Source organism: Erinaceus europaeus, chromosome 7 (genome assembly GCF_950295315.1).
Source record: "Erinaceus europaeus chromosome 7, mEriEur2.1, whole genome shotgun sequence".
NCBI lineage: Eukaryota > Metazoa > Chordata > Mammalia > Eulipotyphla > Erinaceidae > Erinaceus > Erinaceus europaeus.
The window spans coordinates 47,178,155-47,191,990 of record NC_080168.1 but is presented as its reverse complement, the minus strand read 5'-3'; the positions used below and the strand labels follow the sequence as shown (position 1 = coordinate 47,191,990).

General features: G+C 36.4%; 1 protein-coding gene across 1 annotated transcript in view; it reads left to right on the top strand.

Annotated features, from left to right (window-relative positions):
* LOC103107053 (alpha-2-macroglobulin-like) overlaps positions 1 to 12,766 on the top strand; it is a 45,891-nt gene extending 33,125 nt beyond the window's left edge. The window contains 10 exon segments of the mRNA XM_060194351.1: positions 35 to 212; positions 1,041 to 1,249; positions 1,251 to 1,265; positions 2,726 to 2,944; positions 3,124 to 3,251; positions 4,282 to 4,372; positions 8,331 to 8,399; positions 10,001 to 10,103; positions 12,196 to 12,237; positions 12,617 to 12,766. Coding sequence (XP_060050334.1) covers positions 35 to 212; positions 1,041 to 1,249; positions 1,251 to 1,265; positions 2,726 to 2,944; positions 3,124 to 3,251; positions 4,282 to 4,372; positions 8,331 to 8,399; positions 10,001 to 10,103; positions 12,196 to 12,237; positions 12,617 to 12,639 — 1,077 coding nt within the window. The 3' untranslated portion in view covers positions 12,640 to 12,766.
* Positions 12,767 to 13,836: the final 1,070 nt, after the last annotated feature.

Genomic DNA, 13,836 nt, shown 5'->3' with positions numbered 1-13,836 from the left:
ACATATTCAGGTTATCACTGTTCTTCCTACACAGAACCCTGTTGTGCAAAAAGCACTGACTTGCCTGGAATCATTTTGGAACAAAACAAAGGAAAAAGTTGATAGCCATGTCTACACCAAAGCACTGCTCGCCTATGCTTTTGCCCTGGCAGGTGACCAAGACAAAAGGAGAGAGATACTGAAGTCACTTGATGAGGACGCTATAAAAGAAGGTGAGAGGACACATTAAGATTATCTCTCCACTTTTATCTACTGGATGGAAAGGGAAAAGATTCCTGAAAACAATCTCCCTTTCTGACCCACATACTATGTGGTTGTTGATGTTTTCATGATAATTCACCTTATTATAACCAAACCTTCCCTGGAATATTCTGCTTTAGAACAATTACATACAAGTAATATTACATTGGGGTGTTTCAAAAAAATATCATTTTATTTTAAATAAAATTTTATCATTTTATTTTAAAATATCAATGTATTTTCTTGACATATATTTTGGGGGGCCAGGCTTGAACCTACTTTGTGCACATTGCAAAGCATCACACTGTCCATGTAAACCGTTTCACTAGATCCACATCTTTAAATTTCTATCTCGATTATATCCCTCAACCACACTAGGTATTATCAAGTTCAGATAGTTACTCTGGAGTAAATCAAGAGATATTATAATTGAAATTAAAAAATAAACTTGTTTCAACTTTTGTTGTATTACTGTGTTCTTTTTTTCTTTCTTTCCTTCTTTTAACTTCAAGCACGTTTAGCTCTGATTTGTTGTGGTGCAGAGCACTGAAACTGAGATTTAGGAGTCTCTACTATGAAAGTCTTTAGTTTGAACCCTGGCATTGGCAGAGTGAAGATCTGACTCTCTTGCTCTCTGTTTCTTTCTCTCTCATGTTAATAATTTGCAGCCTGGGAGAGGAGCTGCAGTGGAAAGCCTTTCAAGTAACCACTATGATATCTCTCTAGTCTTTATTTCTAAATATAAACATTATCACACATTAAATAATAATTTTAGCTCTTCCTTTATTCTTTTCTTTAAGACAATACAATGCATTGGGAGAGCCCTCACAAACCCAGGGCACCCAAAAATGATTTTCATACAATCCAGGCTTCCTCTGCTGAAGTGGAGATGACATCCTATGTGCTCCTCGCTTATCTCACGACCCGGTCAGCACTAACCTCAGAGGATCTGACTTCTGCCACATATATTGTAAAGTGGCTCACCAAGCAACAGAATCCCTATGGGGGAATTCTCCTCCACCCAGGTCTGTGCTTCCCCAGAATTCTTCATCTTCACATATTGGGTGTAGCTGGGAGGCTACACCAAATGTTACTTCTAAAATAATACATCTAATATAATGTCTTGTAATTTCCACTGTTCATATACTGCAGAACTTACGGTATTTCAGAAAGTTTTACTAAAACAGCAAACTCCTCTAAAGGAGTTTAACACGGAGAAATGAAATATCTATTTCCTATACCACCCTGACTTGCAATTCATACTATTCTCTCACTCTCCCTACAAAATTTTTTTTAAATGATATTAAAGAGGGGCAGGGTAGTGGTGCACCTGGTTGAGCACACATGTTACAATATGCAAAGACCCAGGTTAAAGCCCCTCGGTCTTCACCTGCAGGGAGAAAACTTCTCAAGTGGTGAAGCAGGGCTGCAGGCATTTCTCTGTCTCTCTCCTTCTCTACCACCCCTTTCCCTCTTGATTTCTTGTCTCTACCCAACAAATAAATAAAGATAATAGAAGTAATAGTTTATGATATTAAAGACAACCTCTGTCAAGAATCATTTTCAGAAGGCCAGGAAGTGGTGCACCTGGTTAAGCACAAACATTACTATGCTTAAGGACCCAGGTTCGAGCTCCTGCTCCCCATCTGTAGTTGTCTCTCCCTTCCTTTCTATCTTTCCCTACCCTCTCAATTTCTAGCTGTTCTGTGTAATAAAAATGGGGGGGAAGGTGCTGGGAGAGGTAGATTCATAGTGCAAGCACCCATTCCCTATGATAACCCTGGTAGCAAAAATTTTTTTTAAATCATTATTTATAAGAAATAAGAATGTGTTCTAAATGAGAGATCTTCTGGAGCATAAAACACATTCTCATAGAATGATGTCAACAAAGGAAGTATGATCTGAAGGAGGTAGAATTAATAAAGCTAGACCTTTATGTGATTGAAATGCACAACAAACACAGGATTTTGGTGATGACAGTAAGATTGGAGAAAGTCTAGTGGGAAGACTTTTTTGTTTTGTTTTTCAAATCTAGATAAAAACTAAGCAGAGAGAAAATCTTACCTCACTTCAAGTGAGATTTGGAATCTTGTGTGGAATTTAATTTCATCAATAGTTTGGAGTAGTATCTGTACTTGTAGAGTGAATGCAGATTTGCTCTGTATTTGTGGCAAGATGGTGGATGTCAGTGTAGTTCTCACAGGCAGAAAAAGAGGAATAGAAGACACCAGGAAATGGGCTTTATTCGTATATAATTACTATACATTTTTCACTTGCTATAAAATAAAGCAAGCTGCAGAATGAAACTGAAAATTTTGATTCTGTGATATATGAAAGATTGAAATCACTACTAGAATTATGATTCCATAGTTTGAGTTATAAAGTGACAAATCATGGTCCATTTATAATAGTGGGGGAAAAAACGGACTTTGGGAGGAATAGAAATCCCTCAAAATGGATCATCTACTGAACTCATCTTTTCCAGGACACAGTGGTAGCTCTCCAAGCTCTATCCAGATATGGAGCAGCCACCTTTGCCAAAAGTGAAAAAGATATTTTGGTGACCATCCAGTCTTCAAAGACATTTTCCACCAAGTTCCAAGTGAACAGCACCAACCGTCTGTTACTACAGCAAGTCTCATTACCAGACCTTCCTGGGGAATATAGCATACAAGTGTCAGGGGAAGGATGTGTGTATACACAGGTAAGACATCTAGGGAATGAAAGAGAGATTTAATTGTAAAATCTACTCTCCAATTGAATAAAAGCAGAAACTCTAGTTATTCCTACCTGAGCAATAACAGAAAATCAGAAGAAGGGAAATTATCACAGACAGTAGGAACCTATTTACTAGAAACAATTTCTATTCCTTATGTTTCACAGGCTGTTTTGAAATACAATGTTTTCTTGGAGAAGAAGGAATCTGCATTCATTCTACAAGCACAGACAGTCCCCCAAATTTGTGATGGACCTGAGTCCCACAAAAGCTTTCAAATCTCACTAGAAGTCAGGTAAGGCTAGCTCTCAATAAATTGATCTAGTTCTAAAAAGAAATCTAGAACTCTTTCACAAAATAGATTCACAGAAACCAAAATCAACATTTGTCCATCAACTTTTTGCAATGTGGACAGTGACTGATTTGTAGATATTTGAGTTCAGTTTTTATCATACCAGGATTCTGTTTATTACCAAATGTAATTGCTGAAAAATAACCTCTTTCAATAATATTTTAACATGGGGTCATTCCTACACATGTCTAAAGGAAGTCTTCAAGTCTTTCTATATTGTATTTTTAAAGAAATAATACTGAACAACACAATGACACTTCAGAAGTTTTACCTGGAATGAAATCAGTGACTCTGGTTACAATTACAAAATCTACTGGTTCTCAGAAAAATAAAATGAATATTCACAATTTTATTTTTCATCAATAAAAAAACTTAAATGTATTACATAAAAAGACATATCAATAAAAATATACTCAAGTAGCTATATGGAATCAAAATACAGATGTGGTTTCTTACCTAACGAAATCTTGTCATTTAGTTGTGAAGATAATTTTCACATGGAAAAAATTATAGTCATTAAAATGTAGAAGTTACAAAGAAATGTCATACCAGACATACTAAAATCTAGCTTCCATCAATTGTAGAATTTTTTAACATACATATCTCCCGGTAAATTTGTGTTCACACATCTGTTTTTTGTGAAGCCTAAAAGAGAATCTGTTACACAGTCATCTTTCAGAACCATTCATATGCACTATATTTTCTGTGGATAGAAAGGTCACTGAGGATAACACAGTAGTTATAAAAGTCACTTAAAGATGCCAGGGCCAATGGAGGATAGATAGCATAATGGTTATGCAAAGAAACTCTCATGCCTGAGGCTCCAAAGTCTCGGGTTTAATCATCTGTAAAAGCCAGAGAAGAGCAGTACTCTGATAAAACAAACAACAACAAAAACAAAGCCTTTATTGAACTTTAAATGAAGGCAGAATTTAAAACATAATGATTATTTCTTCCCTTTCTTGGTCTATAGCTATATAGGAAATCGCCCAGTCTCCAACATGGTAATTGTTGACGTAAAGATGATATCTGGTTTCATCCCACTGAAACCAACAGTGAAAATGGTAAGTAATGGTGGGTAGATGCATTTTCTTTTTATTTATTTATTTATTTATTTATTTAAGAAAGAAAACATTAACAAAACCATAGGATAGGAGGGGTACAACTCCACACAATCCCCGCCACCCAATCTCCATATCCCATCCCCTCCCCTGATAGCTTTCCCATTCTCTATCCCTCTGGGAGCATGGACCCAGGGTCTTTGTGGGTGGCAAAAGGTGGAAGGTCTGGCTTCTGTAATTGCTTCCCCGCTGAACATGGACGTTGACTGGTTGGTCCATACTCCCAGTCTGCCTCTCTCTTTCCCTAGTAAGGTGGGTCTCTGGGGAAGCAGGACTCCAGGACACATTGGTGGGGTCTGCAATCCAGGGAAGCCTGGCCGGCATCCTGGTGGCATCTGGAACCTGGTGGCTGAGAAGAAAGTTAACATACAAAGCCAAACAAATTGTTGAGCAATCATGGACCCAAAGGTTGGAATAGTGGAGAGGAAGTGTTGGTGGGTACTCACTGCAAACTCTAGTGTACTACTGCTTTCAGGTATATATTTTGCACTAGTTTATGGATATGTGTGAACATATACTCTCTCTCCCACAGAACCTGGTCTATATCTAGGTTTTGGGACTTTGTTAGAAAGTGATCCACCTGGGATGGAATTAGAGAATACTATGAAAGGAAAGGTCTCACCCAAGTAATGAAGCTGAAGGGTTGTCATTCCACACCTGAAGTCTCTGGAAACAGTCTGAGCTAAAGAATGTTGAGGTGGCAATTGTTGCATTAATTAGGTTGCGATCAGCAGATGTAATATTATTTGAATATTATGGATTTTATGTATTGTAGTGCCATTGTTCAACAAATTATTATTTGCTCTGATATACTGCAAGTATTATAGTCATGTTCTTGTTTATAAGAGGTCTTTTAGAACCTCCTTCAGGGCCGGTTTGGTGATGGTTGCCTCCTTTAACTGTTGTTTGTCTAAGAAGGTTTTGATCCCTCCATCTAGTTTGAATGAAAATCTAGCAGGATATATTATCCTTGGTTGAAACCCCTTTTCATTCAGGGCTCGATAGATATCTTGCCATTCTCTTCTGACTTTTAGAGTTTGAGTGGAGAAGTCTGCTGATAGTCTTATGGGTTTTCCCCTGTATGTGACTTTTTGATTCTCTCTTGCAGCCTTTAGGATCCTTTCTTTATCCTTACTTCTTCTTATTGTAACTATGATGTGTCTTGGTATCTTCAGGTGTAGGTCTGGGTTTATTCTGTTTGGGACTCTCTGGGCTTCTTGAATTTTAATGTCCTTTCTGTTATTCAGGTCTGGGAAGTTTTCTTCTATAATCTCCTCTAGAATATTTCCTTCCCCTTCCTCTCTTTCTTCCTCTGGCAGGCCAATTATATGAATGTTACTTCTTTTGAGATCTTCCCATATGTCTCTGTTGTTGTTTTCAGTGTCTCTCAATCTCTTTTTGAGCTCTTTCACCTCTTTCTTAGTTTGCTCTAGCTCTTCTTCTGTCTGACATTCTGTTTTCTGCTTCTGTTAGTCTGCTTTACCTTCCCTCAGGTGCTTTCTTCATTTCAGCTATTTCAGGTTTCAGTTCTCTAATTGCCTCAAGGTAATTCATATTTTCCTTGAGGGTCTCATCTGTTGTTTCCCTACTATTGCTAGCCCTTTCCTACAAAGTTGTTTTCATTTCTGTGATTAATAAGTTTATTATTGCTTGCATACGTTTCTTTTTTTAAATTTATTTTTATATTTTTATTATCTTTATTTGTATTGGATAGAGACAGCCAGAAATTGAAAAGAATGGTGATATAGAGAGGGAGAGACAGAGAGACACCTGCAGCCCTGCTTCTCCACTCGTGAAGACTGCAGTTGGGGACTGGGGGCTCAAACCTGGGTCCTTGAGCACTGTAACATGTGCACTCACCCAGGTGTGCCACCACCTAGCCCCTACATACTTTTCTTATCTATGGTTACTTCTGGTTGATTTGTAGTTTCTTCTGGGCTTTTGTCTTCATTCATTGTAGTAGCAGTTTTATTTGCTTTTGATCTTACCATTTTTTTATTAATGTGTTTTTTATTTTTATGTTCTGTTGTTCCTCAGTTGTTGTGTTTTGAGTACAACCCATGCTATACTAGATACCTTTATGACAAATGCAATCACCAACCTCAGAAATTACAATAGCAACTGAAGCAAGGATTGAAGCAGTTTGACAGATATCAGTTAGACAAACAATGTCTCCAGGCCGATAAAAAATGGCAACCAAATCCAATAGAAGAAGAAAGAGAAAGGAAAGAAGGGATAGCAAGAATAGACAATGATGCAAATCTACTATCCACTGTATATTCTAGGGGTAGCTAGAGGAGAAAGGGAAGTAGAGCAGAGATACATGCAGAGAGAGTCCTCTCTGAGTCAGATTTCTTCCCCCAAATAATTCACAAACATGTATCATTGAATTCAGAAAGCTGAAGAAGGAAGGAAGGATGACAAGAATGAGAAAAAGAAGTAAAAAAGAGTGAAAAAAGATAAGAAAAAGAACAGTAATAAAAGCGCTGTGAAAGGAAAGAGCTATTATTATTATTATTATTATTATTATTATTATTATTATTTAATTAGCTAGGTGGAAGGGGAAGGGGGAGAGTAGGTAGGGGAAGAGGGAAGAGTGAAACAAGTTACTCTAGCAATGGATAAGACACCCAGTCCCCTAGCAATGGAAAATACACTAAGAGTTAATTCTGGTCAACCTGAAGGGGGAGGGGGGGAAGGGATACGCATATATCTAGTATTGATAATAAAATAGAACAGAGTAAAAAACCTGTCCTGTCTTCAGCTTGGATGACTCCATATTGTCTCAGGCCCCCTGAGCAGAGGTAGCTGATTGTTGAGAAAATAAAACAAACAAACAAAAACCTCTAGGGGTCTTTCCCTGTCTGAGTAAGGCTCTGCTTGGTGGAATATTTGTAGCTGGAATTGGCCACTTAGAAATAAAAAGGGCCAAGCATTTCAGAAAGAAATAGAATTGGAATTGCAATGACACCCCCTGGTGGGCCAGGAATCTTGGTAAAGAAAGAAGCTCAGCAGGGGAGCCTGTTAGGAGCAGCTCTCTGGCCCCCAGGGACTGGTTATGGGGGCATCAGGGGTGCGCTTCAGGAATAATAATTAAGAAAAAAAAATTTTCCTTTCTTTTTATTCTATTTCCTAACCCAAATTGAGTTATAGCCACCTCCTTGGTGTCACTGCTAGGACCCCTTATTGTCTGTCCTGCTAAAGGCAAAAAATCCTACCGTATCCAGCAGATGTTGTCTGAGCTCAAGGTACTAGTAGCTTCTCAGTCCACCATCTTCCAGAATCCTCCTGTAGTTGCATTTTCTATACCTCCAACTTACAACAGTACCAGTGGCACCCTAATAATGCTAGATGGTTTTTAAATTAGCATTTGTACTGCTCTAAGGGAGTTACATTTATTTGTTAGAAGTATTTATTTAGCATTGTGCTAGGTGTCAAAATAGGAAATATATAAATGGTGCCTGAATTGAGTCTAACTCCTAATTAAACATATAAAAGTGACTAAAACTATCAAATAATATTTCAGGGAGCGATATACTTAAATATAAGAATTGTTGGTGTGGTCTTGAAATACTGTGGAAATTCAATTTAGCTAAGGTCAAGTGTTGGTTAGAGTAGAAAGAGACTCCTTTATAGACAGTATCAGATAAATAGCTGAAGATAGCTTATTCATAGTTTCATACTGAGGTCAAAGATACTAATTGTAATAACAATAGACTGTTGTGCATCTAGTGTATTTGTATCATAACTTTTAATATGTATTTATTTCACTAGAAAAGTATCTTCAAGTACACTGAAAAGATATTAATTGCAGCTTCATTCTTAGATGCTTACTTGTTTTTTAGTCCCTTAAAGGTATCTTTTGTTCAGTAATGGTGATAACTTCTATCATTTTCCTTAGCTTGAAAAATCTAGCAGTGTGAGTAGGACAGAAGTGACCACCAACAATGTCTTAATTTATGTGGAACAGGTAAGAACACAGCAGGTATGAGAGCAGATGAGTTCCTTCACCTACAAAATATGATATTAAAAGAGCTATAATAAAGAAAAAAATCTGGGTGGAATAGATAGCATAATGGTTATGCAAAGAGACTCCCATGTCTGAGACTCCAAAGTCCCAGGTTCAGTCCCTCACACCATCATAAGGCAGAACTGAGCAATGCTCTAGTTTATAAAGAAAAGGAAAAAATTGGAAAAAAATACAACTTTTTATTTCATTAGATAGCATTTAAAATTCTTATTCCTTGGAACCAGGCAGTGGCATATCCTGTAAAGCTCATATTTACCATACTTTAAGATCCAGGTAACTGTGATCCACACCTGCATGGGTGTGAAGCTTAAGGAGCTGTGGAGCAACATATCTTTCTTCTCTCTCTCGCTCTCCCTCTCTATTTCAGTCTACTCTAGAACACAAGAGTGTCAAAATCAAGGGTCTAGGGGAGCTCAATGGATATAAATTTAATTATAAGAAAATGGGAATTTATTTCTGTTTGGATAAACACTTTTCTATAGACAGAGCTGATCATTTTTTTTATTTGACATTGTAATATGAAACAGGTAATGGAGATCATTTCACTTTATCTTCACTTTAAATTTATTGAAGTTAATTCATGCATATATTCACTAAATAAATATTTATTACTAAGAAAAATTAGTTTGAGTGCTTGATGGGAATTATCCAGAAAAGGGCAAAAAGGAGCTTTCTAAGTAGCATAAATATTTCATTGCAATATTTGTCACTCAGATGTGTAGTACATTTATGTATTCTGTGTGTAGTAAGTGAAATAGCAATTTGGCATGTAAAATCTATACATTTACATTTAGTATATGAATGTTATACTCAAAGACAAATTGAAATGAAAATTATTTTGTGGGGGTTTTGTGTGTGTGTGCTGGGATTTCACACAGTGCTCCCAGGTTACTTTTTTATTTATATCAGAGAGAGACCACAACACCAGAGCTGCTCCAGTACCATGGCACTACAGTTCTGTGTCCAGACTGGAACCTAGGTCATGCAATCACAATGCAAAGACCCTACCTGGTTACTTATTCCTTTAGTTCTAAATATATTTTTTTTAAAAAAAGGATGTTAGACAATAATAGGCACAGTATAGATTAGATATTCCTTCAGTCTAGATGAGGTTATCATTGACAATTTTCATAATATGATCAATGTCACTGGAAATACAAGAAAACCATGTTCATTTTATATATTAACATTTTAAAGATATCTTTCTATAAATTTAGAAAAAATGTCATGGATAGAGTCAATCTACCATTAAAAAGAAATTAACTCTTACTCTGAGTAGAACCATGGAAGAATATGTATCAACTGAATTTTTGGAAATATTTCATTTATCCAAAAAGCTTGTTGATTAATTCTTCCGGCTTCCCCTGTAAAATCCACATTTCCATCCACAGATGTGGGCGGGGGGGGGGGGGGGGACTTCTTTAACAGTAAACACTATCAGGCTACTAAGAACTATTTCTCAAATGGTAAAGATTGAATGATGCCAAAGAAAATGAAATGTGACCTTCTTTATTCTGAAATATTTTCCTTTTCCTTTTCAGGTTACTAATCAGACATTAAGCTTTTCTTTCATGGTTGTACAAGATATTCCTGTAAGAGACTTGAAACCAGCTATTGTGAAAGTCTATGATTACTATGAGACAGGTAAGAAAAAATTAAGAACCACAAATCAATTAATGCATCATAAAGGAATTAAGAGTGTGGTAGGCCTTTTTTATTTAGATTGAAAGCACATGATACTGAGTCAGAGAGAGAAACCACAGTACAGATGTTTCCTTTAATGTGGTGGGGGATTGACTAGAAACTTGGTCATGATTACAGCAAAATAGTGCACTATATAAGTAAGCTGTATGCTGGCCCTATGGTAGACAATTTTAAGTATTATTTTTAATATTTATTTATTACCTTAAACACACACACACACACACTTGAGCACTGTTTAGCTCTGGTTTATAATGGTACCTGGGATTGAACTTTGAAACCTTTGGTCCTCTCCTGTGCTCTGACAAGCTGAGCTATTCCCTCAGCTCTAAGTTTTTCTGTGATTTATTCCGTCCCCCATATCTTATTCTTGCTAACATGGCATACAAAAGTGACTGTAAGATCATGCAAGATTCTTCAACGTTAACTATATAGTCTACAAAGAAATGTTTATAGAGAAAGAGATACATAAATCTCCTTAAAAAATAATTATGGAGGGGGTTGGGCGGTAGTGCACCAGGTTAAGCACACATGATGCAAAGTGCAAGGACCAGCTCAAGGATCCCGGTTCAAGTTCTTGACTCCCCACCTATAGGGGAATCGCTTCACAAGCGGTGAATCAGGTCTGCAGGTGTCTATCTTTCTCTTTCTCTCTCTGTCTTTCCTTCCTCTCTTTATTTCTCTCTGCCCTATTCAACAACGATGATGGCAATAACTATAATAATAACAACAATGATAAACAACAAGGTCAACAAAAAGGGAAAAATAGCCTCCAGTAGCAATGGATTTGTAGGGTAGGCACCAAGCCCCAGCAATAACCTTGGAAACAACAACAAAAAAAAAAACATAATAATGGAAACTAATAAATTAAGCTTAGGTAATTCTACAAATAAGTGCCAAAGAAAATTAGGTAATGGAGAATGAACAGTGTGTTTACTTAAGATTAAAGAAGTCATAGTTGTGTTAAAAATATAGGTGGGTAACATACTGAATATTTGAGATCAGAATAAAAGCATAACATATCATAAAGGAAAAAAGAGGTAAATAATGGAAAAGAACTGGGAGGATACATATATAACTTTATTTATTTATTTATTTTGACTCCTGGGTTATCAAATCTACAGTTCCTGGTGGCCTTTTTTTTTATTTCAATTTATGCCTTAGGACAGAGGGAAAGTGAGAAGGTTGAGAAGGAGGGGGAGATAGAAAGCAGTAGAGAAAGACACCTGCAGACCTGCTTCATTGCTTGTGAAGCATCCCCTTTGCAGGCAGAGAGTGGGGGCTTGAACTTGGGTCCTTGTGCAGGTCCTTGAGTATGTGTGCTTAACTGGGTGTGCTACCACCTGGCCCCCTACTTTGTCTTTTTTTTAATTTCTTTATTGGGGAATTAATATTTTACATTCAACAGTAAATACAATAGTTTGTACATGCATTACATTTCCCAGTTTTCCATATAAGAATACAAACCCCACTAGGTCCTCTGTCATCCTTCCTGGACCTGTATTCTCCCCCTACCCACCCCAGAGTCTTTGACTTTGGTGCAACATGTAAATTCCAGGTCAGGTTCTACTTGTGTTTTCTCTTCTGATCTTGTTTTTCAACTTCTGCCTGAGAGTGAGATCATCCCATATTCATCCTTCTATTTCTGACTTATTTCCCCCTACTTTGTTTTTAAAAGTGTATTATGAGCAGAATGTTTGTGTTACTGCAAGAGGATCATGGAAATAGTATCAAGAATGAAAATTGCTTGAGGGCTGGGGACATAGCATAATGGTTATGCAAAAACCTTTCATGCCTCAGGCACTGAAGGTTCCAGGGTCAGTCCTCAGTACCATTATAAGCCAGAGCTGAGAAATTAGTTAAAAAAAAAAAAAAAAAAAAAGCTTGATCATTGTATATCCCCACAGAACTGACTTTTCTACAGTAATACAATTCTATATTCAATAATGTTTTGGTCCTGATATGCACTTTCTATGACTCCCTGCCTCTAAATGATGCTCTCATTCAAGAGCTTTATCCCCATTCTATCTTTCAGATGAAGTAGCTTTTGCTGAATACAATGATCCCTGCAGCACCAGTAAGTATTGATAGTTTGCACCCCATGTACTGTGCTTCATTTGCTCTCAAAATACGAGGCATTCTCCTTTTTTCTTTGTTTGTTTGTTTGTTTTTTGTTGATCTCAGCTTCCTCACACAGCAGAACAACATAGATATAATAATACATGTCTTGGGAGATACAAAGTAACTCTCTGGAAGACTTCTCTAATTCTCTAATTCATTTATTTGAAGAAATTTTATTGATTACAGAGTGGTTATCTGAAAGTGGTTATCCCATTGTCAAACTCAGCCAGTCAGATTACTTTTATCAAGATCCATGATTAGGTCTATTAGTTAAACTAAGTTATATTCACCCCTTTGTAAGTCCTATATCATTCTCTTTTCTTTTCTCTCTACAGACTCAGAACAAGGAAATAATTGAGGCCATCTACATAAATTGAACTTTGTAGGAATTCCCAGAAACAGGGCTCTTTAAAAGGATTGTTTGTCTTTGTAATGTAGAGCTAAACAAACTGGCAAATAAATATATTTCTAGAGAGCATCAATAATTGATTCCTTCTTTATATATATATAAATTTATTTCATGCTTACTTAGAAACTTGCATTGTATCTGCAGTGAACAATGACATTATAGTTAAGATGACACCATGTAGTATAAATCAGATATTAAAATGGTCTCAATACTTTAAACCCTATGGATATTAAAAATTACATAATGGCCATATGAGAATGCTTACCTCTCCCCCCCAAAGTCTTTTGATGGGTAAGAAAGGAAAGCATAAATTAAACCTGAATAGAGATACTTTTTGAGAGGGTAGGTAGTCAATTCTACTTTATAGTGGTATAAGATATTAAACCTGGGATTCTGGGGCCTCAGACATGAAAGTTTTTGCATCCCCCTTAGGCTGTCTCCCCAGCCTGAGAAGACTTTTAACAAAAACACAAGTATGCCCTTCCTGTCAGGTAAAATGATTGACCTGATTAGACAGCAGTTCCATATTATAGAAGACTAAAAATTAGATAATTATTATTATATTATGGTATGAGATATAAAAATATTACAGACAATTTCTCTGAGTTAAGAATAAATTGACCTAATTCCTAATCCCAAATTTCCCAATGATCCAATGATTCTGGATCTACTATCTAATCTCTACATAGCAATTTCATTTATAAATGAGAAGTGAAATCTATTATGGGAGTAGAGTTGTGGAAGAGATAAACTGCAGAAGCATAAAAGTGAAACACAAAGGTTAATTCAATTTTTAAAAGTCAGTTTCTCAACTTCACCATCTTCTAGACACTATTCTAAGAATTTTATTTTATTATATGTAGTTCCATCCTGACAATCATTCTACAATGTACAAAATGTGATTGCCATTTAAATGATAAATACAACAAGACTTAGAGCAGTTATTAAACTTTCCCAAGCTCTGAGTGATGAAATCAGCAAGATTTGAATTGAAGTAGGCTAGTTTCCAAGTCCATGCCATTAACTCCTGCCCTCTATTACTTAGTCAGCTTATTACTTATGCCAGCTGATATTTTTGAGATTTTTAGATGATAGAGGGTAGCTGAGTATAGACAAATGTGTATGAGAGCAAAAGAGAAAGGAAAA